The sequence below is a fragment of the Protomyctophum parallelum genome (assembly GCF_964188405.1).
Source record: "Protomyctophum parallelum genome assembly, chromosome: 22".
Taxonomy (NCBI): domain Eukaryota; kingdom Metazoa; phylum Chordata; class Actinopteri; order Myctophiformes; family Myctophidae; genus Protomyctophum; species Protomyctophum parallelum.
Genome location: NC_139714.1, coordinates 26,185,625 through 26,213,239, shown reverse-complemented (window position 1 = coordinate 26,213,239; position 27,615 = coordinate 26,185,625). Strand labels below are relative to the sequence as shown.

The 27,615-nt window shown below is 44.7% G+C and overlaps 2 protein-coding genes across 3 annotated transcripts; one reads left to right on the top strand and one right to left on the bottom strand.

Annotated features, from left to right (window-relative positions):
- Positions 1 to 77: 77 nt before the first annotated feature.
- On the top strand, positions 78 to 16,443 carry dnajc2 (DnaJ (Hsp40) homolog, subfamily C, member 2). Of its 2 annotated transcripts, XM_083757824.1 has the most exons (16): positions 78 to 266; positions 1,398 to 1,588; positions 4,307 to 4,382; positions 4,484 to 4,582; positions 5,166 to 5,388; positions 5,898 to 5,963; positions 6,083 to 6,174; positions 6,298 to 6,419; positions 6,961 to 7,110; positions 8,996 to 9,084; positions 9,396 to 9,465; positions 10,552 to 10,733; positions 11,869 to 11,969; positions 14,251 to 14,361; positions 15,172 to 15,317; positions 16,217 to 16,443. In XM_083757824.1, the coding sequence occupies exons 1-16, from the start codon at positions 206 to 208 to the stop codon at positions 16,283 to 16,285; spliced, it is 1,848 nt and encodes a 615-aa protein (XP_083613950.1). In that variant the 5' UTR covers positions 78 to 205; the 3' UTR covers positions 16,286 to 16,443. The 2 variants fall into 2 exon arrangements, with proteins under 2 accessions (XP_083613950.1, XP_083613951.1); XM_083757825.1 differs by lacking the exons at positions 78 to 266; positions 1,398 to 1,588 and adding an exon at positions 1,664 to 1,681.
- pmpcb (peptidase, mitochondrial processing subunit beta) lies at positions 16,302 to 27,373 on the bottom strand. Its single transcript, XM_083757826.1, has 13 exons — positions 27,281 to 27,373; positions 26,246 to 26,386; positions 25,857 to 25,943; positions 25,595 to 25,724; positions 24,801 to 24,999; positions 23,599 to 23,678; positions 22,785 to 22,897; positions 22,128 to 22,271; positions 20,769 to 20,929; positions 18,851 to 18,936; positions 18,126 to 18,214; positions 17,005 to 17,080; positions 16,302 to 16,532 (listed from the first exon to the last, which is right to left on the bottom strand). The coding sequence occupies exons 1-13, from the start codon at positions 27,365 to 27,367 to the stop codon at positions 16,468 to 16,470; spliced, it is 1,458 nt and encodes a 485-aa protein (XP_083613952.1). The 5' UTR covers positions 27,368 to 27,373; the 3' UTR covers positions 16,302 to 16,467.
- Positions 27,374 to 27,615: the final 242 nt, after the last annotated feature.

The following is a 27,615-nucleotide window of genomic DNA, read 5'->3' as shown; positions in this document are numbered from 1 at the left end:
AACGGGGGCACACACCAAACACGGACCCAATACGGTGTGACACCGACTTCTCTCCTCCTCCTGCTATTTCAGTCGGCAGTGAGGCAGGGAGGCCCATGTGGTGCAGCGTTCACTTCACACAGCGGCGGCACTTTACACCAGAACAAAACCCCTACATAACAAGTGGTTTTTTACACCCGAAGCCTCCCTCCCATCATCAGGAAGGATGCTGATATTAGAAGCCCGTGAGGAGGACGCCACGGCCGTCTGTAAGGCCGTACTTGCTGGTAAGCTTTTGGGTCAAAAGAGGCCAAAGAGTCTAGACTTGCTAGTAGCGAAAGCTAACCCCCAAACATCAACTGTCTCACTATAATTCTCATAGTCGTTAGCATGCAGCTAATATAGCTTCACTTTCCATGCTGTCATCATTCCTCACTCACTCTCACACACACAGACAGACTTCACATGTTTACGGTGTTTTGATTTCATTTTTTTCCCCCAGTCTGAAACTATATATAGGTGTTACTGTTATCTTCTTAATGTTTGGTGGTTGCATATTATTGGTGTCTATGGCATAGTTGGTGAATTAACTTGCTGCTGCAGTGATTTCTAATGCCCATGGCTGTTGACATCTCCCATAAAGCCACAAAACGGTTATTTTTAGGTTTGGACAGCATCTATTGTTGTTTTCGTTTGTTCATCACAATTCAAATATTCCAGAATATGTCAGCATATTTATTGTTACATAAGTCTCAGCTGTTTCTGCCTACTACTACTACTACAATATCCTGTCAATATCCTACAATATACTGTCAATTAGACATTCATCTGGGATTGTTTTTGTTTTTTTTTGCTTAATATGTATTCTTCATTTCACTTTCTCAACATTGGAAAAAAGAAAATGGTGAGAATTATTCTAGTGAGTCATATGGTGCAGTGGTTCACAAACTTTTCATATGTCAAGGACCCCCCCCCCCCTACACATTGACACTAATTAGCCTATGGACCCCCCCCCCGGCATTTGAAAAGATATGCCAGGGACCCCCAGAAAAGTCTACGGACCCGGCCGGACCCCTGCTATATAGTGGGACTTCCTCACTGAAGCCCCCTAGAACTCCCTCAAGGACCCCTGGGGGTCCCCGGACCCCTGCTATAGTGGGACCTCCTCACTGAAGCCCCCTAGAACTCCCTCAAGGACCCCTGGGGGTCCCCGGACCCCTGCTATAGTGGGACCTCCTCACTGAAGCCCCCTAGAACTCCCTCAAGGACCCCTGGGGGTCCCCGGACCCCTGCTATAGTGGGACTTCCTCACTGAAGCCCCCTAGAACTCCCTCAAGGACCCCTGGGGGGGTCCGCGGACCCCTGCTATAGTGGGGACTTCCTCACTGAAGCGATAACGCCGTCACTGTGTCTGTCAGCCTCGGTGCAGATCCAGGTGGAGCCGGTGGGCCGCTGGTTCGAGGCCTTCGTCAAGAGGAGGACCAGGAACGTCTCGGCCTCCTTCCAGGAGCTGGAGGAAGAGGAGGAGCTGTCGGAGGAGTCCGAGGACGAAGAGCTGCAGCTGGAGGAGTACCCCATGCTCCGAACGCTGGACCCCAAAGACTGGAAGGTATTGGTCTGACCGCTGTGGTGTCTGTTAGGGGGGAGGGGGGGATGGGAGGAGTACCCCATGCTCTGAACGCTGGACCCCAAAGACTGGAAGGTATTGGTCTGACCGCTGTGGTCTGTAGGTTAGGGCAGGGGTAGGCAACCTTGGGCACGGGTGCCAACATTGGCACAGGGAAGGGTAGTCACTGGCATAAGTGTGAGAGAGATACGTTTTTTCTTTAACATTTTAATATTCCAAAAAGTCAGTTCAATTAAGTCCATTCACATCTACGAATGACATCCTGCACATAATTGTACATTCATTCAAACTGCTGCTGGGGAGGGATTCTAGGACATAGGTGGGTTATTGCTCTGAGTTTAATGATCATTACACCCTGATGTGAGAGAAAATATTTCTAAGGTTATGTGTATCCTATGGACAATCAATCATTTGGGAATATTACATTTTGATGTGGTGTCATAATTCTATATGGCACACTGACTATCACAAAAATAAAAACATGGCACTTCATGTGAAAAAGGTTGCAGACCCCTGGGTTAGGGGGTGAGGGGGGTGAGGGGAGCACACGTTTCTGCCATTAGTAGAGATGCTCTGATCGGCCAATTTACCCCATCTGTGATCGGCAATTTAATCTGAGAAACCACAGATATTTTACACCATTTTTAAGTCTTATAAATGTCAAGTATTTTTCATCTTTGTGACCGGCCTAAACATTCTCCCCTTCCTCCCCACACACACACAGGAACAGTTTTGACATATAATAATTTTGTAAATATTCAAATTTTCCCCTTACACACAAGATCAGTATCGGCCCGATCATGAGAAACAATCGGTTTGATTGAAATATTTATTAACAGTTTGCAGAATTACAGTACATTTCAAGCACAAACTCAATACAAAGACTGTTAGCTGTGAGTGGACGACCCCAATTAAGCATTACACTTGTTTACAAGAGGGTCCACCTTGTTCAATTCATCAACACATTTAGAGACGTACAAATGGACACTTCTATATAGTCAAAGAACAGAACAGGATTTCATCATAAAGGGAAAAGAAACATATACAGTGAGGGGGAAAAAGGGGGGGGGGGGGATTCAGGGTGATCAGGAACCGTCCCAAAAAACCCTGATCGGAGCATCCCTAGCCATTAGAGATGGAAAACGCTCTCATACACACTTTGACCGCCGTCCTCTGTGTGAAAAGGCCATTCATTGCTAATTGTGTCAGAATTCACCCTTTTGTCAATTCCCGTCCGTAGGTTGTGCCCCTCTTCGCACCCATTGGTTGCCCTTTCGTGGTTGGACAAAAATCCTTTCTCTCTCCATCCACTACCATTGAAATTACATGCTTTTCAGTTGCTTCGTGTTGATATGCTGTGCGTTCAATTGTTATTTTAAACTTGGTGTCAGTAAAAAAGGAACATCACAGGTTCAGCATGGGCATGTCATGTTTTTAGTCTTTTCCCCCAAAAAATGATGTTTTAGCAAATTCAACATACAATTTAGGCATTTAGCAGACGCTCTTAATCCAGAGCGATTTACATTAAGCTAGAACAAAAAGCATGGCAATACATCACATACATAAACACATCACATATATAAACAAGGCGGAACAACAAGGCAGAAAGAGCCTGCTGGTTAGTCAGTCAGAGACCAATCGGAAGGCTGACAAATGGTGAATTGGTCAGAATCTTATTGAGAGGAATGGCCCCTTGAGATGCCCCCCGCTTTGGATGTTATCAAGGGAATGTTCGTAATCAGCACCTTTTTAGAAATACCCCCAGTATGTGATAATCAACATACTGGGAAAATCGGGAATTGAAACTATGGGAGCGCCCAGGCCGTAGCGTAACGGTCTGGGCACCGGACTGGTGATCCAGTCGCGGTGTGCCGCGGGTTCGACTCCCGAACCCGACACGGCCTTTACCGCATGTCATCCCCCCATCTCTCCCCCGTTTCCTGTCAGCCTACTGTCTGTCCCTTAAAAAATCAATAAAAGGCGTAAGCCGCAAAAAAATATATAAAAAAAAAAAAAAGAAACTATGGGAGCGTTTAGCTTTTTGTGTCAATGACGGAGGCGCACCGTGTCTGGTGGCCTTGAGCCACGTGAGGCACCGCCGAGCGAGTCGCCGTGCCGAGCGTTGCGACGGACACCAGACACGACTCGGCACCGTCAGAGAATAGTAAATCTTAAGGCTCATACATAGTCTGCATTTTCGGTGGTTAGGTGACCACGTCACAAGCCGCGGTGAAGAGCAAACCACCGCTACCGCTCCCAGCCCTTCTCTCTGTTTTTACTCACCACCGCTCAACGTTATTTCAGCTCCGGTGGTCACCTCACCCCCGAAAATCCAGACTATGATGAATGATGGATGGAATCTGTATCAGTGGGTCTCAAACCTTTTCCATATCAAGGACCCCCAGAATTATTATATGTAATTGGCCACCGACCCCCATCTGAAAATATGTAGTTCCAGGAACCTCCCCAGAAGCAAAGATTTGACTTAAAAATGCTCACTCTGAAAGAATATGTATTCAAAGATTTGTGCCACTTTTTCACGATTTTTCAAAAATGGCAGAGCTCGTAGTGCGGCGCTCGTAGCCGCGCTACGAGCTTACACAACACGGGGGAAACATTGCATACAGTACAGACGAATACACACACACGTCGTTCACAGCCAGACATTGCACTGAATTTAACCTTTTCCCCAACTTTCAGAATCAGGACCACTACGCCGTCCTCGGACTGATCCATGTGCGCTACAAGGCCACACAGAAGCAAATCAAAGCTGCCCGTAAGTGTTTCTGCTATTGCGTTCATCCCCTGCTTCTTGTGGTTTTTTCTTTTCTTTTGGTAATAAACGCTGATCATCACTTTCTCTCAACTTGTCAACAGACAAAGCAATGGTATTGAAGCACCACCCTGACAAAAGGAAAGCTGCTGGAGAACAGATTGTAGAGGGAGACAATGACTACTTCACCTGTATAACTAAAGGTAATGCTGCAGACAATGACTGCTTCACTTGTATAACTAAAGGTAAAGGATACAATGACTACTTCACCTGTATAACTAAAGGTAATGCTGCAGACAATGACTACTTCACCTGTATAACTAAAGGTAATGCTGGAGACAATGACTACTTCACCTGTATAACTAAAGGTAAAGGATACAATGACTACTTCACTTGTATAACTAAAGGTAAAGGATACAATGACTACTTCACCTGTATAACTAAAGGTAAAGCTGGAGACAATGACTACTTCACTTGTATAACTAAGTCATAAGGTAATGACTAAGGATGGTGATCATTGATTAATAATGTTGGTAATCATGCACTCTATGCAGAAGGATGTTTATTTAAAGACATGATTATTTTAGGTTATACAGCACTTTCAATAGACTTAAAAACAACTGTAAACCTAGACCATATACAGTAAAAAAGAAGATCTTCCTGTGCTTTCTTCGTGTGCAAAATTATGTTTGTACGTAATAGATTGATTTAGTTTTATAGGTCAAGAAGCCTATCCTCCAAGTCCAAAAAGTCATCCTTTTTTCCTCTCGTATTTCCTGTCCTCAGCTATAGAGATCCTATCGGACCCTGTGAAAAGGAGAGCTTTCGACAGCGTAGACCCCACCTTCGACAACGCCGTGCCGTCAAAGAGCGAGGGCAAGGAGAACTTCTTCGAGGCGTATTCCCCCGTTTTTGAGCGAAACGCCAGATGGTCTTCCAAAAAGCACGGGCCCAAACTAGGAACTCTGGAGTCCACTTTTGAAGAAGTGGATAATTTTTACTCGTTCTGGTGAGTGGCTACGTCGATCAGCTACTCTCTTCTCTTATGAACACTCCCAAATCGCGTAAGAAAGTCATTTGTGTCGACACACTCTTCATTCAGTGGAATGGCCGATTCTACAAATGCCTTCTAAATCAGTTGTTCACATCTATCGAAAATTATACCACAGGTCGTTTCGAGGAAGCAATCTGATTGGTTGAAACAGCCTTCTAGCTGTGGGTTAAACCAGCACCATTCACCACCTAATCAAAACAAAGAATTCAAAGAATTGCCACTTCAGTGATGCTTGCGGAACTCGACTTCGTCTCGTTCCTGACCTCTCGTTCACTGTCGTGGCAATAATCACGTTAACCCACACCCTCTCGTGTAATATTGCTTAAATCATCAACACATTCACGTTAAATATCAGTGAGTGAGAAAGAATACGTATTACTCCTCTTTATTTTGTATCAGATGTTAGTTGGAGCACAAGGTGGAAATCGTATCTTGTCACTGAATGCTACAATGTCCCAATTTAGGTACAACTTTGACTCATGGAGAGAGTTCTCATATCTTGATGAAGAGGAAAAGGATAAGGCTGAATGGTGAGCATCAGAGAGAGACGCACGCACACACACGCACAGATAGAGTGCCATATCATTTCCATCAATTCCATTCCCATAATGTTGTCTGAATGGTTTTCTTCCTGCTTTTTTGCATCCAGTCGAGATGAGAGGAGATGGATTGACAAGCAGAACCGTGGGCAGAGAGTGCAGAGGAAGAAGGAGGAGATGACCAGATTAAGAACACTAGTTGGTAAGGAAGAAAAAACGGATGATTATAACTGATTAAATATGTTAGAGATATTGCAGAGGACGTGTCGCTGTCGTCTCACACGACCAGGATGTCTTTCTTAACCACGTCTCGTTTCTCTACCAGATACCGCCTATAGCAGTGATCCTAGAATAAAGAAATTCAAGGACGAGGAGAAATCCAGGAAAGAATCAGAGAAGAAAGCCAAAGTCGAAGCCAAGAAGAAGGAACAGGACGATAGGGAGCGGGTCAGTGTCTCGTCGATTCATCCGTCTGTCTGTTTAGAAACCCATTCTGACCTGAGATCAGATTCTAAAAATGTCTTCTGCATCCTGACGGTTTTCTGAAAAAGCTATGTTTCTATGTCAGTCGTTCTTTGATTTTTCAAAAATAGCAGACCTACAAGCTCTTAGTGCGCCACTCGGTGGCGCGCTATGAGCTTGTAGATCTGCTATTTTTCAATAGCTAAAGCATAACATGACTTCATGATTTCAAGTGCTGTCGGCACCTGGTAGAAAATCTGACCTTTCCTTGAATCGGTTTAGTGAGGCATCATGTTAAAATGTTTAAGTGCTATTACAACTCCAGAAAATGTGATTTGTACACCCGGCTTTTCATTTTGTGAAAGTTATGAGTTTTGTTTTAATTGCTGCATAGACTTATTAAGCAATTCTAGCTGCATGTAACCTAATGGTACTACTCACTGACCGTTATCAGCACATTACCTGGGGGTGGATATACGGTACTGTTATGTGGTGGTGAGGTTGTGTTGTGTTGCCGTTCGCGCAGGCCCGGCAGGCAGAACTGGACGTGGCCCGTTTGGCGAAGGAGAAGGAGGAGGAGGAGGCCAAGCAGGCCGCCCAGCTGCTCAAGAAGGAGAAGGAGATCCAGAAGAAGGCCATCAAGAAGGAGAGGCAGAAGCTCAGGACCACCTGCAAGGTCAGACATCACAACATTAAAGTGTTCTGTGTAGATCCCCGTGAGAACCGTCTCCCAGAACACCCAGAACCCTGCAGAAAGAACACCCGCTTCGGATGTTATCACCCGATAATCAAGAGACCGTTGGTGATCGGCACCTTTAGAAATACCCTCCAGTATGTGATAATCGGGAGCGTTTAGCTTTTTGTGTCAATGACGGAGGTCAGGTGGCCTTGAAACACGCGAGGCCCTAGAATAGTAAATCTTAGTAGCCCCTATAGTTTCCATGCCCCGACAATAGAGTTGGAAATGACACGTCCAGCAGGGGGAGTCGTTGACCAGGCTGTGTCTGCTCCACCACCCTGCATGCGTGCAGTCCGGGTGAACACAGACAAACACCACAATTAGAATGCACCCAATTTATCCCATTCTGACCTGAGATCAGATTCTAAAAAAGTCTTCTACATCCTGACAGTTTTCTGAAAAGCTATGTTTCTATGTCAGTGGTTCTTAGATTTTTCAAAAATAGCAGACCTACAAGCTCGTAACGTGCCACTCGGTGGCGCGCTATGAGCTTGTAGATCTGCTATTTTTCAATAGCTAAAGCATAACATAATGCTGACACCAAAAGGGGTTCCCGGTTAATGCAGCGATAACGGACGAATCCGCTGGCAGGAAACCTTGTATCTCCATATTTCGACGAGCAGGAGAACAGAAGTCATTTTATTTACACTTAACTGTGCCTGCTTCTCCCCACTCCAACAGAACCTGAATTAACTATACCTTCTCCCCACTCCAACAGAACTGGAATTAACTATACCTTCTCCCCTACTCCAACAGAACCTGAATTAACTATACCTTCTCCCCCACTCCAACAGAACTGGAATTAACTATACCTTCTCCCCTACTCCAACAGAACCTGAATTAACTATACCTTCACCCCCACTCCAACAGAACTGGAATTAACTATACCTTCTCCCCACTCCAACAGAACTGGAATTAACTATACCTTCTCCCCACTCCAACAGAACCTGAATTAACTATACCTTCTCCCCCACTCCAACAGAACTGGAATTAACTATACCTTCTCCCCTACTCCAACAGAACCTGAATTAACTATACCTTCTCCCCCACTCCAACAGAACCTGAATTAACTATACCTTCTCCCCTACTTCAACAGAACTGGAATTAACTACGGTATACATTCTCCCCCACTTCAACAGAACCTGAATTAACTATACCTTCTCCCCCACTCCAACAGAACCTGAATTAACTATACCTTCTCCCCCACTCCCAACAGAACCTGAATTAACTATGCCTTCTCCCCCACTCCAACAGAACCTGAATTAACTATACCTTCTCCCCACTCCAACAGAACCTGAATTAACTATACCTTCTCCCCCACTCCCAACAGAACCTGAATTAACTATGCCTTCTCTCCCACTCCAACAGAACCTGAATTAACTATACCTTCTCCCCCACTCCAACAGAACCTGAATTAACTATGTCTTCTACCCCACTCCAACAGAACCTGAATTAACTATGCCTTCTCCCCACTCCAACAGAACCTGAATTAACTATACCTTCTCCCCCACTCCCAACAGAACCTGAATTAACTATACCTTCTCCCCCACTCCAACAGAACCTGAATTAACTATGTCTTCTACCCCACTCCAACAGAACCTGAATTAACTATGCCTTCTCCCCACTCCAACAGAACCTGAATTAACTATACCTTCTCCCCACTCCAACAGAACCTGAATTAACTATACCTTCTCCCCCACTCCAACAGAACCTGAATTAACTATACCTTCTCCCCCACTCCAACAGAACCTGAATTAACTATGCCTTCTCCCCCACTCCAACAGAACCTGAATTAACTATGTCTTCTCCCCCACTTCAACAGAACTGGAATTACTTCGCCGACTCCGAAACGGATGGCGTGAAGATGATGGAGGAGGTGGAGAAGCTGTGTGACCGTCTGGAGTTAGCGAGGTACTGTAAATGTTAGCGAGGTACTGTACATGTACTGTACATGTACTGTAAATGCTTCAAGGCCCAAAATCAGCAAGTCCAAAATAATGTAATTTTTTCTTTCCGAGTTGAATTGAAAATAGAAACTGTGCATGAGAGTGATGTCGTGGTGTAGTGTGAGCTGTGAAGCTCTTCGTTTACCATAAAATGGTCTCTTTTAATATCAGAAACTTTGAAATCATTCAAACATTTACATTTTGTTATGATTTGCGGGTTACTGTCCAGATTAGTTGCTGTAACGATGGCTTCATTATACCTGTTGATGTGTCCAGTTTGCAGGGCCTGAATGAATCGCTGACCTCTGCATCCCAGGAGGAGGGCAAGGCAGCCGTGGATAAGCAGGTAAAACATAGGGGCCCACATCTCCCGCTGACAGGAAGGCAGACAGTGGCTGCGTTTAGGACAGGAAGGCAGACAGTGGCTGCGTTTAGGACAGGAAGGCAGACAGTGGCTGCGTTTAGGACAGGAAGGCAGACAGTGGCTGCGTTTAGGACAGGAAGGCAGACAGTGGCTACGTTTAGGACAGGAAGGCAGACAGTGGCTGCGTTTAGGACAGGAAGGCAGACAGTGGCTGCGTTTAGGTGGGAAGGCAGACAGTGGCTGCGTTTAGGTGGGAAGGCAGACAGTGGCTGCGTTTAGGACAGGAAGGCAGACAGTGGCTGCGTTTAGGACAGGAAGGCAGACAGTGGCTGCGTTTAGGACAGGAAGGCAGACAGTGGCTGCGTTTAGGACAGGAAGGCAGACAGTGGCTGCGTTTAGGACAGGAAGGCAGACAGTGGCTGCGTTTAGGACAGGAAGGCAGACAGTGGCTGCGTTTAGGACAGGAAGGCAGACAGTGGCTGCGTTTAGGACAGGAAGGCAGACAGTGGCTGCGTTTAGGACAGGAAGGCAGACAGTGGCTGCGTTTAGGACAGGAAGGCAGACAGTGGCTGCGTTTAGGCGTGCATTTATTGGTGGATCCTGCAAGAGAATGGAAGGGAGAGTGCAGTGTCGATTTCGTCGACTAAAACCAAGACGAAAAATGTTCGTCGACTAAATATACAAGACTAAATATACTGACAATTTCGTCAACAAATAAAAACTAGACTAAAATGTTGGGGACTAGTGGTGGACAAGAGATCCAGCATAAGTCATTTTACACTTGGTTGCATGCTGAAAATAGCCGATCTACAAGCTATAGCCATCTAGATGTAAAAGTGTAAAATCAGCCATTACGACGGCATCAAGGCCAGCCAAAAGTTGTGTCAACTAAATCAACTGTCGACTAAAATCGAATGATATTTAGTCGACTAAAGCTCAACACTAAAAAATTCCAGGTGACTAAAATGTGATAAACTATTCAAAAGACTATGACTAAAAAACTAAAATCTGCTGCCAAAAACGACACCGGAAGAGTGAAAAACCTCCCCCTTTCTCCTCCTTCCCCAGGTGAACGAGGTGAACTCCCTGCTGCAGAGGGAGAGGGACGCAGAGGTCAAGGCCACGCAGGCCGCCCGCAGCGCGGAGCAGGCCAGCGGGGGAGGAGGGGCCGGAGCCAAGGGCTGGAACGAGGAAGACCTCCAGCTGCTCATCAAGGCGGTCAACCTGTTCCCGGCCGGAACCAACGCCAGGTAGCAGCAGCAGCCAGCGGTCCATTCCGTGAATCTGCTTTTAACCCGTTCTGGGAGTCGGGAACCCTGTTTGGTGTTTTAAGCATTTATGTTATACTTTAGCTATTGAAAAATAGCAGATCTACAAGCTCTCGGTGCCGCGCTACGAGCTTGTAGATTTATCTATTTTTAGAAAGATCACACCCGTGTGAACAGAGTGGTGCAACTCCTCCCCCCCCCCCCCCCCTCTCTATCTCTCTCATTAGCAGCCTAGCAGGCAGTGCAGCACTGTCTCTCTCTCTGTTTCTGCATGGCACAACAGCGCCCCTACTGGTACTCATACTGGTGCTCATACATACATGGGTGAACACATAGGTGTACACGGACATTGCGTGGTTGCACCACTCAAATCATAAATGTCGCACCGATCTTTGATTATATATTCTTTCAGAGCGAACGTTTTCAACTCTGAATCTTTGCTTCTGGGAGCTGTTGTTCCGTGGAACAACATATTTTCAATTGGGGGGGGTCCACGGCCAAATACTTCACATTGACATTCTTGACATTGGTTGAGCTCCACTGACATAGAAACATAGGTTATTTTTTTCTAAACTGTTGGGATTTAGAAAACTTTTTGTAGAATCGTCCTCAGGTCTAAATCGGTTAAATTATTGTCGGCTGTATAAATGCATTGTTGTAAACCATTTTGTGGTCCTCCCTAACCACAAGATTTGAACTGTTGTCGTAGCAAAACATTACGCAAAACTTGTAATGCAACTGCTTTGGTAAAAGGTTAAGAATCTGCCTCTTCACTGCCCTCAGTGCAATTTCAGTCGACACTGAGGAGAAACATTTATGCAGAAGGAGTGAAGGACGGACTGTTTTCTTTTAATAGTTGGATAGAATTGTTTCACCCATGTTTTAAAATTAACCCATTTTGGGCGGGAACCCCTTTGTTAGCATTATGTCATGCTTTAGCTATTGAAAAATAGCAGATATACAAGCTCGGAGCTTGTAGGTCTGCTATTTTTGAAAAATCGAAGAACGACTGACATATAGAAACATAGCTTTTTCAGAAAACTGTCAGGATGTAGAAGATATTTTTAGAATCTGATCTCAGGTCAAAATGGGTTAATGATCTTGTCTTTTTTTCCAGATGGGAAGTCGTTGCCAACTACATGAACCTACACTCCAGCAGTGGCGTCAAGAGGACAGCCAAAGATGTCATCAACAAAGCCAAGAATCTCCAGCGGCTGGGTGAGAAGATGGACCAGTTTAGGATGCTTCTTACTGGGGGGGGGGGGCTCATGGACATGTCGGGGGAATGTGTTTGTAGTTAACAGACATGCAAAAGTGTAGCTTTTCGGCGAAAATCGCCGTTTTTATCACAAATATGTGATTCATGCAAATCCGTTAAAAAAATGTTTGGGAGGGGTGAGGGGGTCTGTGGGTGGGGGACTGGGTGGAGCCCTAGCCCGCTGCCTGGAGCAATGAGCAAGTCAGCAAGAGCATTCTCTGACGGACTAGTCTCGTGAATCACTGTATGATTCTGAACAATATTCTGCTTGCATCTGGGTGGCATGATGTGCTCCGCAGGAAAAAAAACCCTTCTGTTTGTGTGGACTCGGCGGGAGTTGGGACAGACAGTCCACTTTTGCTACTAGTTAGCATTAGCAATGTTAGCACCTTGCGCTGTCTGTGGTGTGGACACGCCGGCGTCACTTTCTCTCGCTGTATGTGTGTGTGTTCGCGTGTGTGCATGCATGCACAGACTGTGCTACTTGGAAAAATGCTAAGCGTTGAGCCCTGTGTTAACATCTTGCTCAATACTGACTATAGATTTGTACTGATTTAGTAAATGATCATCTGTCATTTTTGAGTGGTGCAACCACACTATAGACGGCTACAGTATGTGTGTGTGGCTGTGTCACTGGGTCTGTCCCTGGCTGTGTCACTGGGTCTGTCCCTGGCGGTGTCACTGGGTCTGTCCCTGGCTGTGTCACTGGGTCTGTCCCTGTGTCATTGGGTCTGTCCCTGGCTGTGTCATTGGGTCTGTCCCTGTGTCCCTGGGTCTGACCCTGGCTGTGTCCCTGGGTCTGACCCTGGCTGTGTCCCTGGGTCTATCCCTGGCTGTGTCCCTGGGTCTGCCCTTGGCTGTGTCCCTGGGTCTGTCCTTGGCTGTGTCCCTGGCTGTGTCAGAGCACGAATATAGCGTTATAGCATTTGTTCACCACCAAGTGTCACTGTTGCACAGCCTAACACACAGACACACAGGCCGGGGCGGAGGGCTAGTACAGTGCAGGAAGTAATTAATTTGAACATCTTTCTACATACTGAGAGTAATAGATTTGTGTTGATAGTATATACTGTCCCCCCCCCCCCCCCCCCCAAAGTGGGTTTAGTACCGATAAACTCTCAAAAGATCTGCGCCGCGGCTTCGCCCGCGGCGCAGCGTCGGGCCCCGCACACTGTCACCTTTTTCACCTTGGGCCTGTTCGCATGCCTGAGTTAAATACTTTTTAGAAATGTTTCATTGTATATCCCAAATTCTACCACGGGTCGATTCGAGGAAGCAATCTGATTGGTTGAAACAGCCTTCTATTCCAGCCGTGGGTTAAACCAGCACCGTTCAACACCTAATCAAAACAAAGAATTCAGCTGCTCTGTTCTCCCAGAGCGCTAACAAACTCGGTGGCTAGGCTAGCTAGTTTCTTGGGACATTTGTGGTCGTAGTGACTACATCTGTCATTTAAAAAAATATATTCTTTCAGCGATTTTCTTAGTTTTAAGGGTAACTGTGGTAGAATTGCAATATTACACGAGAGGGTGTGGTTTAACGTGATTATTACACTTCAGTGATGCTTGCGGAACTCGACTTCGTCTCGTTCCTGACCGCATCCCTGTCGTGGCAATAATCACGTTAACCCACACCCTCTCGTGTAATATTGCTTAATTGACTTATGGAAGTCTTGTAGCCATGCCATTCTGACTGGTTATTTGACAATGCATCCGTTTACAAAAGACACAGCATTAAAAAAACCTGGAAATAGCAGTGCATGGAGTCAGTCATTGACCAGTCCAGGAATCTATTCAAAGTGCACTTGCTGACCACAGCTTTATTTTCTTTCTCTCTCTCTCTCTCCAGATCCTATGCAGAAAGACTGACCACAGCTTAATGTTCTCTCTCTCCAGATCCTATGCAGAAATACTGACCACAGCTTAATGTTCTCTCTCTCCAGATCCTATGCAGAAAGACTGACCACAGCTTAATGTTCTCTCTCCAGATCCTATGCAGAAAGACGAGATCAAACTGACCACAGCTTAATGTTCTGTCTCTCTCTCCAGATCCTATGCAGAAAGACTGACCACAGCTTAATGTTCTGTCTCTCTCTCTCCAGATCCTATGCAGAAAGACTGACCACAGCTTAATGTTCTGTCTCTCTCTCTCCAGATCCTATGCAGAAAGACTGACCACAGCTTAATGTTCTGTCTCTCTCTCCAGATCCAATGCATTAATGTTCTCTCTCTCTCTCTCCAGATCCCATGCAGAAAGACGAGATCAACAAGAAAGCCTTTGAGAAGTTTAAGAAGGAACATTCTGCCGTACCGGCCGCGGTGGACAACGCAGTGGCCACGGAGAGATTCGATGGTGAGTGTTTGGGACGTCCTATTCCTAATGGGAGGGTCATTGAATTGGGTTCACTTTAGAGTTCAGAATGATGTCCATTACTTTACCTTGAGCCACGGCTATTTATGGTAGCCGTGTGTCCACAGATAATCCATTTAATAATAATCTATTTATGGTAGCAGTGTGTCCACAGTATCTCTATAATAAATCTATCTATTAATCTATTTTAGGTAGCAGTGTGTCCACAGTAACTATCTATAATAAATCTTTGCCGTGTCGTGAAATGGTACACAGATTGACATTCATTGAGAAAACAACCATTTTTGAGGCATAACGGCATAGCATCCAATACTTAATGAACCCATTTGTGTTTCAAGCATTACCGGTATGTTATACTTGAGCTATTTTTGATAAATCTTTGAATATATATTACAGAACATTTTAACTCAAATCTTTGCTTCTGGGGAGGGTCCCTGGAACAACATATTTTCAGATGGGGCTGAGGCCAATTACATATACGTTTTTGGGGTCCTTGACATGAAATATTGAGCACCACTGAGACAGAAACATACGTTTTTTTTCAGAAAACTGTCAGGAAGACTTTTTTTAAATTTCGACAGGAACCCCTTTTGGGGTTAGCATTATGTTTAGCTATTTAAAAATAGACCTACAAGCTCATAGCGCGCCAGGTCTGCTATTTTTGAAAAATCGAAGAACGACTGACATACATAGATTTTTCAGAAAACTGTCAAGATGTAGAAGACATTTTTAGAATCTGATCTCGGGTCAGAATGGGTTAATGAATTAACCGTGTCTGTGTTGCCACCACAGGTCCTGACGCTCCCTGGACCACGGAGGAGCAGAAGCTTCTGGAGCAGGCCCTGAAGACCTTCCCCGTCAGCACGGCAGAGAGGTGGGACAAGATCGCCTCGGCGGTCCCCGGACGCTCCAAAAAGGACTGTATGAAGAGGTATAAGGTAAGCCCAGGAAAAGAACAGACTCCAGATCCTCTGTGCTCTCTCTCTCTCCCCCCATTGCAGCTGTACACTATCAAATAAGGTAGAAAAAGCCCCCAAAAATAACAAGTTCAACCTGGTCTCTGTATTCTGGGCATAGGTGAAAAAAAAGCCCCCAAAAATAAAAAGTTCAACCTGGTTTCTGTATATACAAAAATATATATTTGGGCATAATTTGGATATAGGTGGAAATCTGCGTTAACCACTAAGTGTCATCCTGTACTGTTTAGTATGATATTTCTTAACAGTTCTACAGTGATACCCGTGTTCCCCACTATTTAAACCAATATTCTACGCTGCCTAGATTGTTTTACCTTTTGATCTACGAAAATCCGGTGGAAAATAGTCTGTTTTGTTGAAGAGAAAAACATGCCACCATTACAACGCGAAACAAGAACTGCCTCCAAACATACCCCTCGTCAGATAGACCCTGACGAAGACCTTTTGGTCGAAACGCGCATGTCCTGTTATTTATTTTCCTTGCTCATCAAATAAACTATTACATTTTTCAAAGACTGAGTGCCTTGGATTATTTTCAAGTCTGCAATTCACATTTTGACAAGCAGTACAACTTGGAGGAAGGATACCTTTTGTCTATATGGTTTTAACCTGTATCACCAAAGAGCACCCATCTAAGAGCCACTAACAGATCCCTGCAGCGCTTCCATTCCTCTATTTCTAAATACCCCTCGTTCACTTGCATTGGACTTGTATTAAGAAGGGGGGGAACGTTGGATTAAATAATGTAAAGCCCTCAAGGTGTTAGCATTAATGTATCATTTTCTGTCCCTCTCAACAGGAGTTGGTGGAGATGGTCAAAGTGTTAACATTAATGTATCATTTTCTGTCCCTCTCAACAGGAGTTGGTGGAGATGGTCAAAGCCAAGAAAGCTGCACAGGAGCACGGGGCAGGGAAGAGTAAAAAATGACCAGAACCACAGAACAGATAGTTGTCGTTATTTTAACATTATTGTGTTGGTCTTTATTTTTTAATGAAATTAAAGGAGAAAAGAAATACAGAAAGACTTAATCAATGAGTTTAAGTTGTGTATATATATTATACTGTACATTTTGGGATTCTAAAAGTTAATCCTAAAGAGTTTGTGTTGATTTAAGTTCTCATCCAGTACATCCCACTACGGATCCGGTTGTAGTCCGGGAGCTGTTCAATTGGACCTGGGAAAAGTAAAGGAATAAATAAATTACGTTTAAATAGCAAAACAACATTTGTGCAATATTGTACTGTACATCTGTTAGCAGTCCTAATGTGGCCTAATCATTAGGGCCGCTTGTAAATGAAAGCCTTTCGCTGTTGCAATAGTTTGGCGATGATCCTGCAGGATAAACAGCAATACGTATGTAGTGTTACCTGCCTTCAATACATAAGCAAGGGCATCCATATTTTTGGACATTAAAATTGGGCTGTATAAGTTAAATATGGTGACTAGTGATGGACGATTCATCTGCAGATTCTAGTTGTTTTTCGAGATAAACAAGCCCACAATATTAAATATAAGACATATTTGAATACAGAATGAGATCATATCGATATCGGCACATTCCTAGTGGTGACCAGCATCAGGGCAGTTAATGTCTTAACGAACACATGGCGGCGTGAATGTTCTCTTAAAAAGGGATCCCAACATACCCACTGCTGCGATGGCAGGCTCCTTGTCATAGATGTACTTGGTACACACTTCTTTGATGGTCGTGGCATCTATGGCCTAGTGGAGGGGCACAGAGACATTACAGATAAATAAACATCTATGGCCTAGTGGAGGGGCACAGAGACATTACAGATAAATAAACATCTATGGCCTAGTGGAGGGGCACAGACATTACAGATAAATAAACATCTATGGCCTAGTGGAGGGGCACAGACATTACAGATAAATAAACATCTATGGCCTAGTGGAGGGGCACAGACATTACAGATAAATAAACATCTATGGCCTAGTGGAGGGGCACAGAGACATTACAGATAAATAAACATCTATGGCCTAGTGTACAGAAACATTACAGATAAATAAACATCTATGGCCTAGTGGAGGGGCACAGAGACATTACAGATAAATAAACATCTATGGCCTAGTGGAGGGGCACAGAGACATTACAGATAAATAAACATCTATGGCCTAGTGTACAGAAACATTACAGATAAATAAACATCTATGGCCTAGTGGAGGGGCACAGAGACACTACAGATAAATAAACATCTATGGCCTAGTGTACAGAAACATTACAGATAAATAAACATCTATGGCCTAGTGGAGGGGCACAGACATTACAGATAAATAAACATTATGGCCTAGTGGAGGGGCACAGAGACATTACAGATAAATAAACATCTATGGCCTAGTGTACAGAAACATTACAGACGCATCATAGCGTTTATTTGTTCGACTACCTTTTTTCACTGAAAGCTAAGACTAAATATATTGACAATTTCGTCAAATACAAACTACTAACTAGACTAAAAATATTAGGGAGGGACTAGTGGACAAGAGATCCAGTCCTTTTACACTTGGTTGCATGCTGAAAATAGCTGGTCTACAAGTGCGTCGCGCTGTGACACGTGAGCTTGTAGATCAGCAAGTGTAAAAACGGCATCAAGGCCCGCCAAAATTCATTTGACTAAATCTGCTTAACATTTAGTCAACTAAAACTAGACTTAACACTAAGACTATTCACTAGTCACTATTCCAGGTGACTAAATGAAATGTGACTGAAACTAAAATGGGTTCTGTGTGTTGGTTCCGTTCCACTCACATCTATCCGGGCCTCCAGCTCGTGCAGAGGGATCCTACGGCTGTAGCACAGCATCTGTCTGCCGATGTCCTCGCAGATGGGGGTGGATCCTGACCAGGGAGGAACGTGCAGAGAGTGGTCAGACTTTTGGACGAAAATAGCAGATCTACAAGCTCACAATGATCAGCGATTTTCGGGGGGCAACCCAGCACTCTTTAGCTAGTGGAGATGCGGTGTAACGACATGGATTTATAAACAAAATGTGTTCAACGCAAAATGCTGCGTTCCAAGATCAGGAGAAAAGGCAATTCTCCTGAATGCTGCCTTCTGGCATGGAAAGGAGAGGAGGGCATTTGCATTTCTGTCAGTATGTAGTAAATGCTGCCTTTGTGGTCTGGAGAGGGCAGTTGTTTTACAGACGGGTAAAAGGGCAAGGGCTGAAGCCCCCTTTGATGTGTGCACGTCCCTGATCCTGACCATTTGAGAGGAATAAATGATTTAGCACTAAGACTAGAATCGAGGGGTTTATTTGTCACTCATACAGGTTGTTACAAACAGCCAAGAGTTTGGTGTGACATGTAATGCAATATACAACAAAATGAGAATAATACTGTAATGTAATGAAATAAAACCAAATTTAAATAAATTTGATTAAAATAAAAGCACAGGTAAGACACAAAGCATCTTTAAAAAAAACGTTTGGGGAGGTATAATAGAATATTAACTCATTTTGGGGTCTCTCTTACCGTCGAGATGCAGAAGCATGTTTGTCTTCAGAAGATTCTTCGCCCTCGCCACTTCGCTCTCCGTCACGCTCGTACATAACGACATCCTGTAGTCATTTGCCAAAAGTAAGTATACACCGTTTAGATATCGTGTCATAAACCGAGGGACTGTTCATGGTATAAATATATAATGTACCATTTCATGCTAATGAAGTGCATGTTTGCTCAAAAGCATCATTTATAGTCTCAATGCAAAATCATCACTTGCCGACAAGTGACAATGCACTACTAGTGAGTATAAATTAGGCTGGGATATATTTTAGTCGACTAAATCTACAGGTGACTTAGTCGACTAAAATGTATTTTGGCGGGCCTTGATAATGGCTGATTTTACACTTGCTGAAATGCGTCGCAACGTTGTGAGCTTGTAGATCTGCTATTTTCAGCATGCAACAAAGTGTAAAATGACTTATACTGGATCTCTTGTCCACTAGTCCCTTCCTAAAAAATGTGTCTAGTTTTTATTTGTTGATCAAATCGACAGTATATTATTTAGTCATAGTTTGTCACTGTAGCTTAGTTTTCTTTCAGTGAAAAAAGGTAGTCGACAAACGTTTTTCGTCTTAATATTAGTCGAGGAAATCAACACTGCCTCACCATTCCATCGGAGTGTAGTGAAATCAACACTGCCTCACCATTCCATCTGGGTGTAGTGAAATCAACACTGCCTCACCATTCCATCGGAGTGTAGTGAAATCAACACTGCCTCACCATTCCATCTGAGTGTAGTGAAATCAACACTGCCTCACCATTCCATCTGGGTGTAGTGAAATCAACACTGCCTCACCATTCCATCTGAGTGTCGTGAAATCAACACTGCCTCACCATTCCATCTGAGTGTAGTGAAATCAACACTGCCTCACCATTCCATCTGGGTGTAGTGAAATCAACACTGCCTCACCATTCCATCCGAGTGTAGTGAAATCAACACTGCCTCACCATTCCATCCGAGTGTAGTGAAATCAACACTGCCTCACCATTCCATCTGGGTGTAGTGAAATCAACACTGCCTCACCATTCCATCCGAGTGTAGTGAAATCAACACTGCCTCACCATTCCATCTGAGTGTAGTGAAATCAACACTGCCTCACCATTCCATCCGAGTGTAGTGAAATCAACACTGCCTCACCATTCCATCTGGGTGTAAATCAACACTGCCTCACCATTCCATCTGAGTGTAGTGAAATCAACACTGCCTCACCATTCCATCTGAGTGTAGTGAAATCAACACTGCCTCACCATTCCATCTGAGTGTAGTGAAATCAACACTGCCTCACCATTCCATCTGAGTGTAGTGAAATCAACACTGCCTCACCATTCCATCTGAGTGTAGTGAAATCAACACTGCCTCACCATTCCATCTGGGTGTAGTGAAATCAACACTGCCTCACCATTCCATCTGAGTGTAGTGAAATCAACACTGCCTCACCATTCCATCTGAGTGTAGTGAAATCAACACTGCCTCACCATTCCATCTGGGTGTAGTGAAATCAACACTGCCTCACCATTCCATCCGAGTGTAGTGAAATCAACACTGCCTCACCATTCCATCCGAGTGTAGTGAAATCAACACTGCCTCACCATTCCATCCGAGTGTAGTGAAATCAACACTGCCTCACCATTCCATCCGAGTGTAGTGAAATCAACACTGCCTCACCATTCCATCCGAGTGTAGTGAAATCAACACTGCCTCACCATTCCATCTGAGTGTAGTGAAATCAACACTGCCTCACCATTCCATCTGGGTGTAAATCAACACTGCCTCACCATTCCATCTGAGTGTAGTGAAATCAACACTGCCTCACCATTCCATCTGAGTAGTGAAATCAACACTGCCTCACCATTCCATCTGAGTGTAGTGAAATCAACACTGCCTCACCATTCCATCTGGGTGTAGTGCATCATCTCGCTGATGGTGCCGGGCTCACACACCATGTACAGACCCCACAGGCCGGTGTCCGTGTAGCAGGTGTTGAACGACTGGAAGCTGTGGCACAGGTTGCCCTGGCACGCCATCTGGGCCAACTTGCTGGACAGATTCTACAAGGACGAAAAAGGACACGGGTCCATTAGGACACGGGTTATAAACATGGGGTCCGTCCGCGGATCCCCAACGGGTCCTTGAACGAAGGGGGTCCTCGGTTAAAACCATTAACCCATTTTGACCTGAGATCAGATTAAAAAAATGTCTTCTACATCCGGACAGTTTTCTGAAAAAGCTATGTTTCTATGTCAGTCGTTCTTCGATTTAAAAAAAATAGCAGACCTACAAGCTCGTAGCGGCCACTCGGTGGCGCGCTATGAGCTTGTAGATCTGCTATTTTTCAATATCTAAAGCATAACATAATGCTAACACCAAAAGGGGTTCCCACCCAAAATGGGTTAATAGGAACGAAATGGACCCACGGGTCTTACCACATTCGCAGAGTTACATTAACAGTGAGGTTTTTACTCTGTGAATCGGGGACTAAAGGGATAAATAAATGGTATCAAATGGGGGTCCGTGGTGTGGCTGACAGGGCATATCAACCTGGAGTTCCTTCAAATTAAAAAGGTTGACTCTTTTTTTGCTGATGAGCCTCGATGCCACCATCGGATCATATTATCATACAGTATTAGTGACTGATCATATCATATAGTGACTTGACATTAATAATTATAATGATATATAGCGCTTTTCTATGCTTTACGTGCCTACTCAAAGTGCTTACAGCGGTCCATTCATTCATACATTGGGAGGTGAAGCGGCGAACAGTCGACGCCAGCGTCCTCACTTCCCACATTCACACGCCGATGGTGGCGAGCTCACACCGACCGACATCCACACTGTACTTCCAAAACTATGGAATGCACTTCCCATCACAGTCAGAACTGCAGCCTCACTCCCCCAATCTTCCGCCGTAGTCTGAAGACCCACCTTTTCAGACTCCACCGTAGCACTTGCCCTAGCCTAGCCCCTAGTAGTATTTTAGACAGACTTATAGCTTGTTACGTAGACAGCACTAGAATTGCATTTTATGTACGGTAGTCATAGCACTTTATAGTACACATGTATATTGTATAATATGTAGTATGTATAGTTGACATAGATACTCCACTGTTACGTTCTTAGTTTATACATGATTCATGATAACTACTTTTTATATATGTGATGTATGCCATGCTTTTGTTTTTGTTTTTGTAAGTCGCTCTGGATCAAGAGCGTCTGCTAAATGCCTAAATTATAAATTGTACTTACCACCCCGCCGCCAAAGGAGCGGTCCCAGTTCCCGATTAGAGTGTTGGCCACCATCAGAGGGATGGTGTCGGGGTGGGACCAGCCCACCGCCTCCATGGCGATGGCGATGTGGGCCAGGGGCATCTTATCATCCCGCACGCGGATCTGGAAGGAGACGATAATTCCACTGAAATCTTTAGATCATAACAAATCAGTCACTCTAGTCCAGTTGGTTCCCCCAAAGTGGGCTCCGGGCTGGGACCCCCAGGGGTCCTTGAGCTAAATGATAGTTTGGAACCAAATGGACCCTTATGGGTCTGTAACTCTGAGTGTATAAATGGAACCAAATGGACCATTTGGTTCCATTTATACACTCTCAGAGTTACATTTACAATATAAATTGGGGGTCCCAGAGATAGAAATTAAATGGGGGGTCCGTAGACTAATGCACGGGATGAGAATCTCTGCTAGAACTGTAAGAATCTTCTCTTATGGGGGTTTCCTGGGGTTCCGCGGGCTGATTAGTGTCAATTTGGGGGTCCTTAACATGAAAAGGTTTGGGAACCACTGTCCTAGTCAATGATGGTGACTGCAGGATGAGATGGTACGGTACTGTACTGTACTGTACTGTACTGTACTGTACTGTGTACGTTTGTCATGTTGATATCTGCGTCTTACCTCACTCCCTGTGAATCTGCAGGCTGGGAGTTCTGGGGCCTCTCCCTGGTATCTAGCTGGAAGCTTGCCAAAGTGATACTTGGCCAAATCAATGAGTTCCTCGTGTGAGACTCCTGATCAAAGATACACAACAAATGTCTTCAGGCATATTTAGAAGAAGGCAACTTGTTTGTCGAAACGTTGGTAGCAATAAAATAATTTCTGGCATCGGTACTACGAGCTCGGCGACCTCCCCTTTCTATTTTAAAGTCATCTGAGACGAGCCAGGTGATTGAAATGTTTGTTATTTTATTCATGTTTCTCCTGCACATGTACAGAGGTACACGAATTATCTTCCTTATATGGCACAACTCATTTAGACCTAAAAATGCCTGGCTTCTGAAAGACCTTTGTTGCTATAATGGTAGGTGGTATCTCTGTTCTTTGGTTAGTGACATAGAAGGAAAGTTTCCTAAAAAAATTGAGGATAAAATAGGGTCGGGGTGGATGCATTATGGATTCATGTTCACATATCAAGGATAAAGTGCTGGAAAAACATTCTGGCAAGTCCAAATACAATCGATCATCTATGATTGACGAAAAAGGTAGGGATTTCATTCACTCTTAAAATGTAACATCTGTAAAAAAGGGCCGTCAAACCTAACCTGACTTCCTAACTCAAGTGATACTAAATACAGCCTTTACTCACCTCCAGCAGCAGCGAGCACTATTCTGGGCCCTTTGTAGTGAGTGGTGATGTATTCCTACTCACCTCCAGCAGCAGCGAGCACTATTCTGGGCCCTTTGTAATGAGTGGTGATGTATTCCTACTCACCTCCAGCTGCAGCGAGCACTATTCTGGGCCCTTTGTAATGAGTGGTGATGTATTCCACCAGGTCTCCTCTGTTGATGGTCCTGCATCACAAACACATTCATAGTTATTATAACTTATAGCTTAGAGTTAAATAAGAAAGAGGACAATTGTTTAAATAATGCTTATAGCATAACAGAGGTGGTTAAGGTGACTTTATTATGCACAGTAGTCTCTGACAAACAACTTATCCCAATCAGGGCCGGGAACTTTTGGTGTTTTAACCATTATGTTATACTTTAACTATTGAAAAATAGCAGATCTATTTTAGAGAAATCGTGAAAATGTGGGGCAATATTTGACTATATATTCTTTCAGAGCAAAGGTTTTTAACTCATATCTTTACTTCTGGGGGGGTCCCTGGAAAACATATTTTCAGATGGGGGTTGGCGGCCAATTACATATATTTTTCAGAATGTTGTCATGTTTGTCAAACATTTTCATGTCAAGGACCCTTAAATATATATGTAATTGGCCACCGACCCCATCTGAAAAAATGTTGTTCCAGGGATCTACAAGCTCATAGCGCGCCAACGAGTGACGCGCTACGAGCTTGTAGGTCTGCTATTTTTGAAAAATCGAAGAACGACTGACATTTTTAGAATCTGATCTCAGGTCAGAATGGGTTAATCAGACCAGTGTGTGTCCCATAGACTGTAAAAAATATGGACAACGCGTTCACCGGGTCTAACATGAACGTAAAATGAAGCCTGTCAGTCCTTGAATTGTAAGTCGCCATCTTTCTAGATCCGTTTGGGCCCAGCTGGCCCATTGGCTGGCCCAGACAACGAGGCGGGACTTCCCCCCTTCTTCTTAGTTGGTTTTTATTTTGACTCGAGTGGGACCAAAAAGAATATTATGACATTAGAAATGAGACTTTAAACTAGTGACTGGAAGCAAAAAGTATTCATGACCATGTTTATTAAGGTAATACAGTCTAGGTGAAGTTGGGCCCAAATACATGGACTTCTATGGGGCTATGGGTTTTTTTGGGTCCAATGACAGCGCCACAACAGGCCATTATATGAACTTTCAGGAAATCCTGATTTCCTCAGTGGCCGCGTGGCGTCACAAAATATCTGTCTGACTGCCCCCCTGGTGTGTCCAGTGGAAACCTCGTATGAATCTGATCTCAGGTCAGACAATAGAATGTAAAGCTGCTGTACTTGATGTTCTCGGTTGGGCCGAGGATGGTTCTGCCCAGCGCCGTCTCCTGGTACGCGGTGGCGTGAAGGTAGTCAAAGACCACCTCCTGTAGATTCGTCTCCACTTCCTGCATCTCGCGCAGGATGACTCCTCGCTCGCGTTCGATCTCGGCCGCGCCCAGCGTGCTGTTCTGGATGATGTCAGCCAGGATCTCCACAGCTGTGTGGAGAGAAAACAGGAAATAGAACCAGTGTTATGCAAGGGGCCAGTGAGGCACTCCAACGTTGAAGCGCTGGGCCCTAGTGGTAGGAGGAAGGACTGCAGGCGGACGGTCGCGGACCCGTGGATTCATGACGAGGAAACCCTGTGCAGCTGGGCTTTAACATTGAGCGCTCGGTTGCACTTCCGCATTTGGGCACCAAACTTTGGTGCCCAATTTGGGCACCAAAATTTGGTGCCCAAATACTGAATCGGCGAAAAAAGGCGGAAATAGACGGTCCTTCCGGGTGCTTCAAAACGCCACTGAGCAACTTCCACTGACAATGAATAGCGGGGGGGCGGAGCTTCGCGCCAGATCAGTCTCTATCCTTTGAAATACTCTATGGTGTTATGGCCCCTTCAGAAGCCATAATCCGAGTGTATCCGTTGTGCATTTGTGATCGGGGCGCATGCGTGTGCCGTGCACGTGACGTCATTAAAATAGCATATGATTATGATGCAGCAATCAACAACAGCACTCACTACACAACACAGGTCGTACCTCCGGGCAGGTCTTTGGAGAATAATAATAATAATAATAATAATAATACGATACCTCCGGGCAGGTCCTTGGAGAAGGCTTTGGCGTAATACACTGTCTGCTCTCTGGACGTGTAGGCGTTCAGGTGCGCTCCCATGTTCTCAATCTCCAGCTCCAGGTCAAGTTGGGAGCGCTTTCTGGTACCCTGTGAGATGCAGAGATACACGACACGAGTTGTACTTGATCTGAATCCCCAGGGGGGCAGGTGGGCAACCCTTAATGTCAACGCCTTGTGTTCAGTAGTAATGCAAACGCAGCTCTACTAGTATGGTCTCACCTTGAATGCCATGTGTTCCAGGAAGTGTGCCGTTCCGTTATTCCTTTCATTCTCATAACGACTGCCAGCATCTATCCACAGACCCACCTGTAAGACAGTGGATTATAAATAACCCATTTCAACCTCTGATTTAGGTCAACGTTTTTTATATGTATGTAAATGGTGCATTTATATACATAGATTGTGCATTACATTCACCCATTCACACACACACATTCATACACCGATGGCGGCAGAAACCATGCAAGGCACCAACCAGCACATCAGGAGCAATTAGGGGTTCAGAGTCTTGCTCAAGGACACTTCGACACTAACTTCGAACTGGCAACCTTGCGGTTACCATCTAACCACTCTACCCCTGAGCCACCACCGCCCCCATGTATACTTACTGTGCACGTGGAGAGACCAGAGTCTTCGGAAGCGACGCGCAGTCCGTTGTCCAAGGATGTGACTTTGGTTTCGGGGACGTTGAGGACCACGTGATTGGCAGCTTGAGCTTGAGTTGCCAGAAGTCTGCGAGATCCAACATGCTAGAGAAGATAATGTGCTTAGTCAGATCAGAGGTGGGCAACTTCGACGATGGAGAGGGCCACAATATTTATACAGTCACTCCAGAGGGCCACTATATTTATACAGTCACTCCAGAGGGCCACTATATTTGGGACCCTTTGTTTACCTAACCCTAAACACAAATCTGAACTTGTGGATACAAAACACAAATGTGAACCTGTGAGTTCACTCACGTGAGTTGCAAATCTGAACTTGTGAGTTACAAATCTGTAATATTTAGTGTGACACTTTTGATACTTTTCTGACTCCATATATTTGGGGGAGACGGTCTCCCTAAATTCAGAAAAGCCAGGTAGACAAGGTTTCCGAAAAGGGGCTACCCTGAAACATGACTGTCATGTGAATTGTGAACTATAGTCCTCCTTGACATGATCAATCACTGCACTCACTGTCTAGGCCAGTGGGTTCCCAAAGTGGGGTCCGGGGACCCCCAGGGGTCGAGGGGGTCCCCCAGCTAAATGATAGTTTGGAACCAAATGGACCCTCATGGGTCTGTAACTCAGAGAGTGTACAAATGGAACCAAATGGACCCTGAGAGGTCCGTAGCCTACTGCATGTCAAACTGGGGGGTCCTAAATAGGTTGAGAATCACTGCTATGACCCGTAAAAATCTTCTCTTACGGGGGTCCCTGGCATATGTTTTCAAATGGGGGGTCCGCGAGGCTAATTAGTGTCAATTTAGGGGTCCTTGACATGAAAAGGTTTGGGAATCAGACAGTGGTCTAGGCAGACTATACAGCAACGTCTTTTTAGTTTGAGGTCTTTAGGACTTATTATTCATAGAGAAGGCATGGCAGCTCGTTGGAGAAACGCTGAATCCATAAGTAAGTGTTTGTTTAAAGTATTGTTCTTACCCTGGTTAGGATGTCTGTCGTTTTAAACACGTTCTTCTTTAGCAGAAACTTCCCTGCGGACGAGAGGCGCTGCAAGGAGGCCGCCATGTTTGTTTTGCAATGCACTGCGCACGCGCACGACATGCTGCAATCTTACTGTATCTCTCGCGAGGAGCGAGACGAGAGCAGCAGATGCTTCTCTGCTGCTTTTATACAACAAGGACAAACATTTCAATATTGGATCTAAATTATTTTATTTTATTTATTTTTTGTCGTCAAAACAAATACTTACACATTGTATTTTGTAAAATAAAATCTCGTGTCATTGTCATGAACACATTACCCCCAATTTAAAA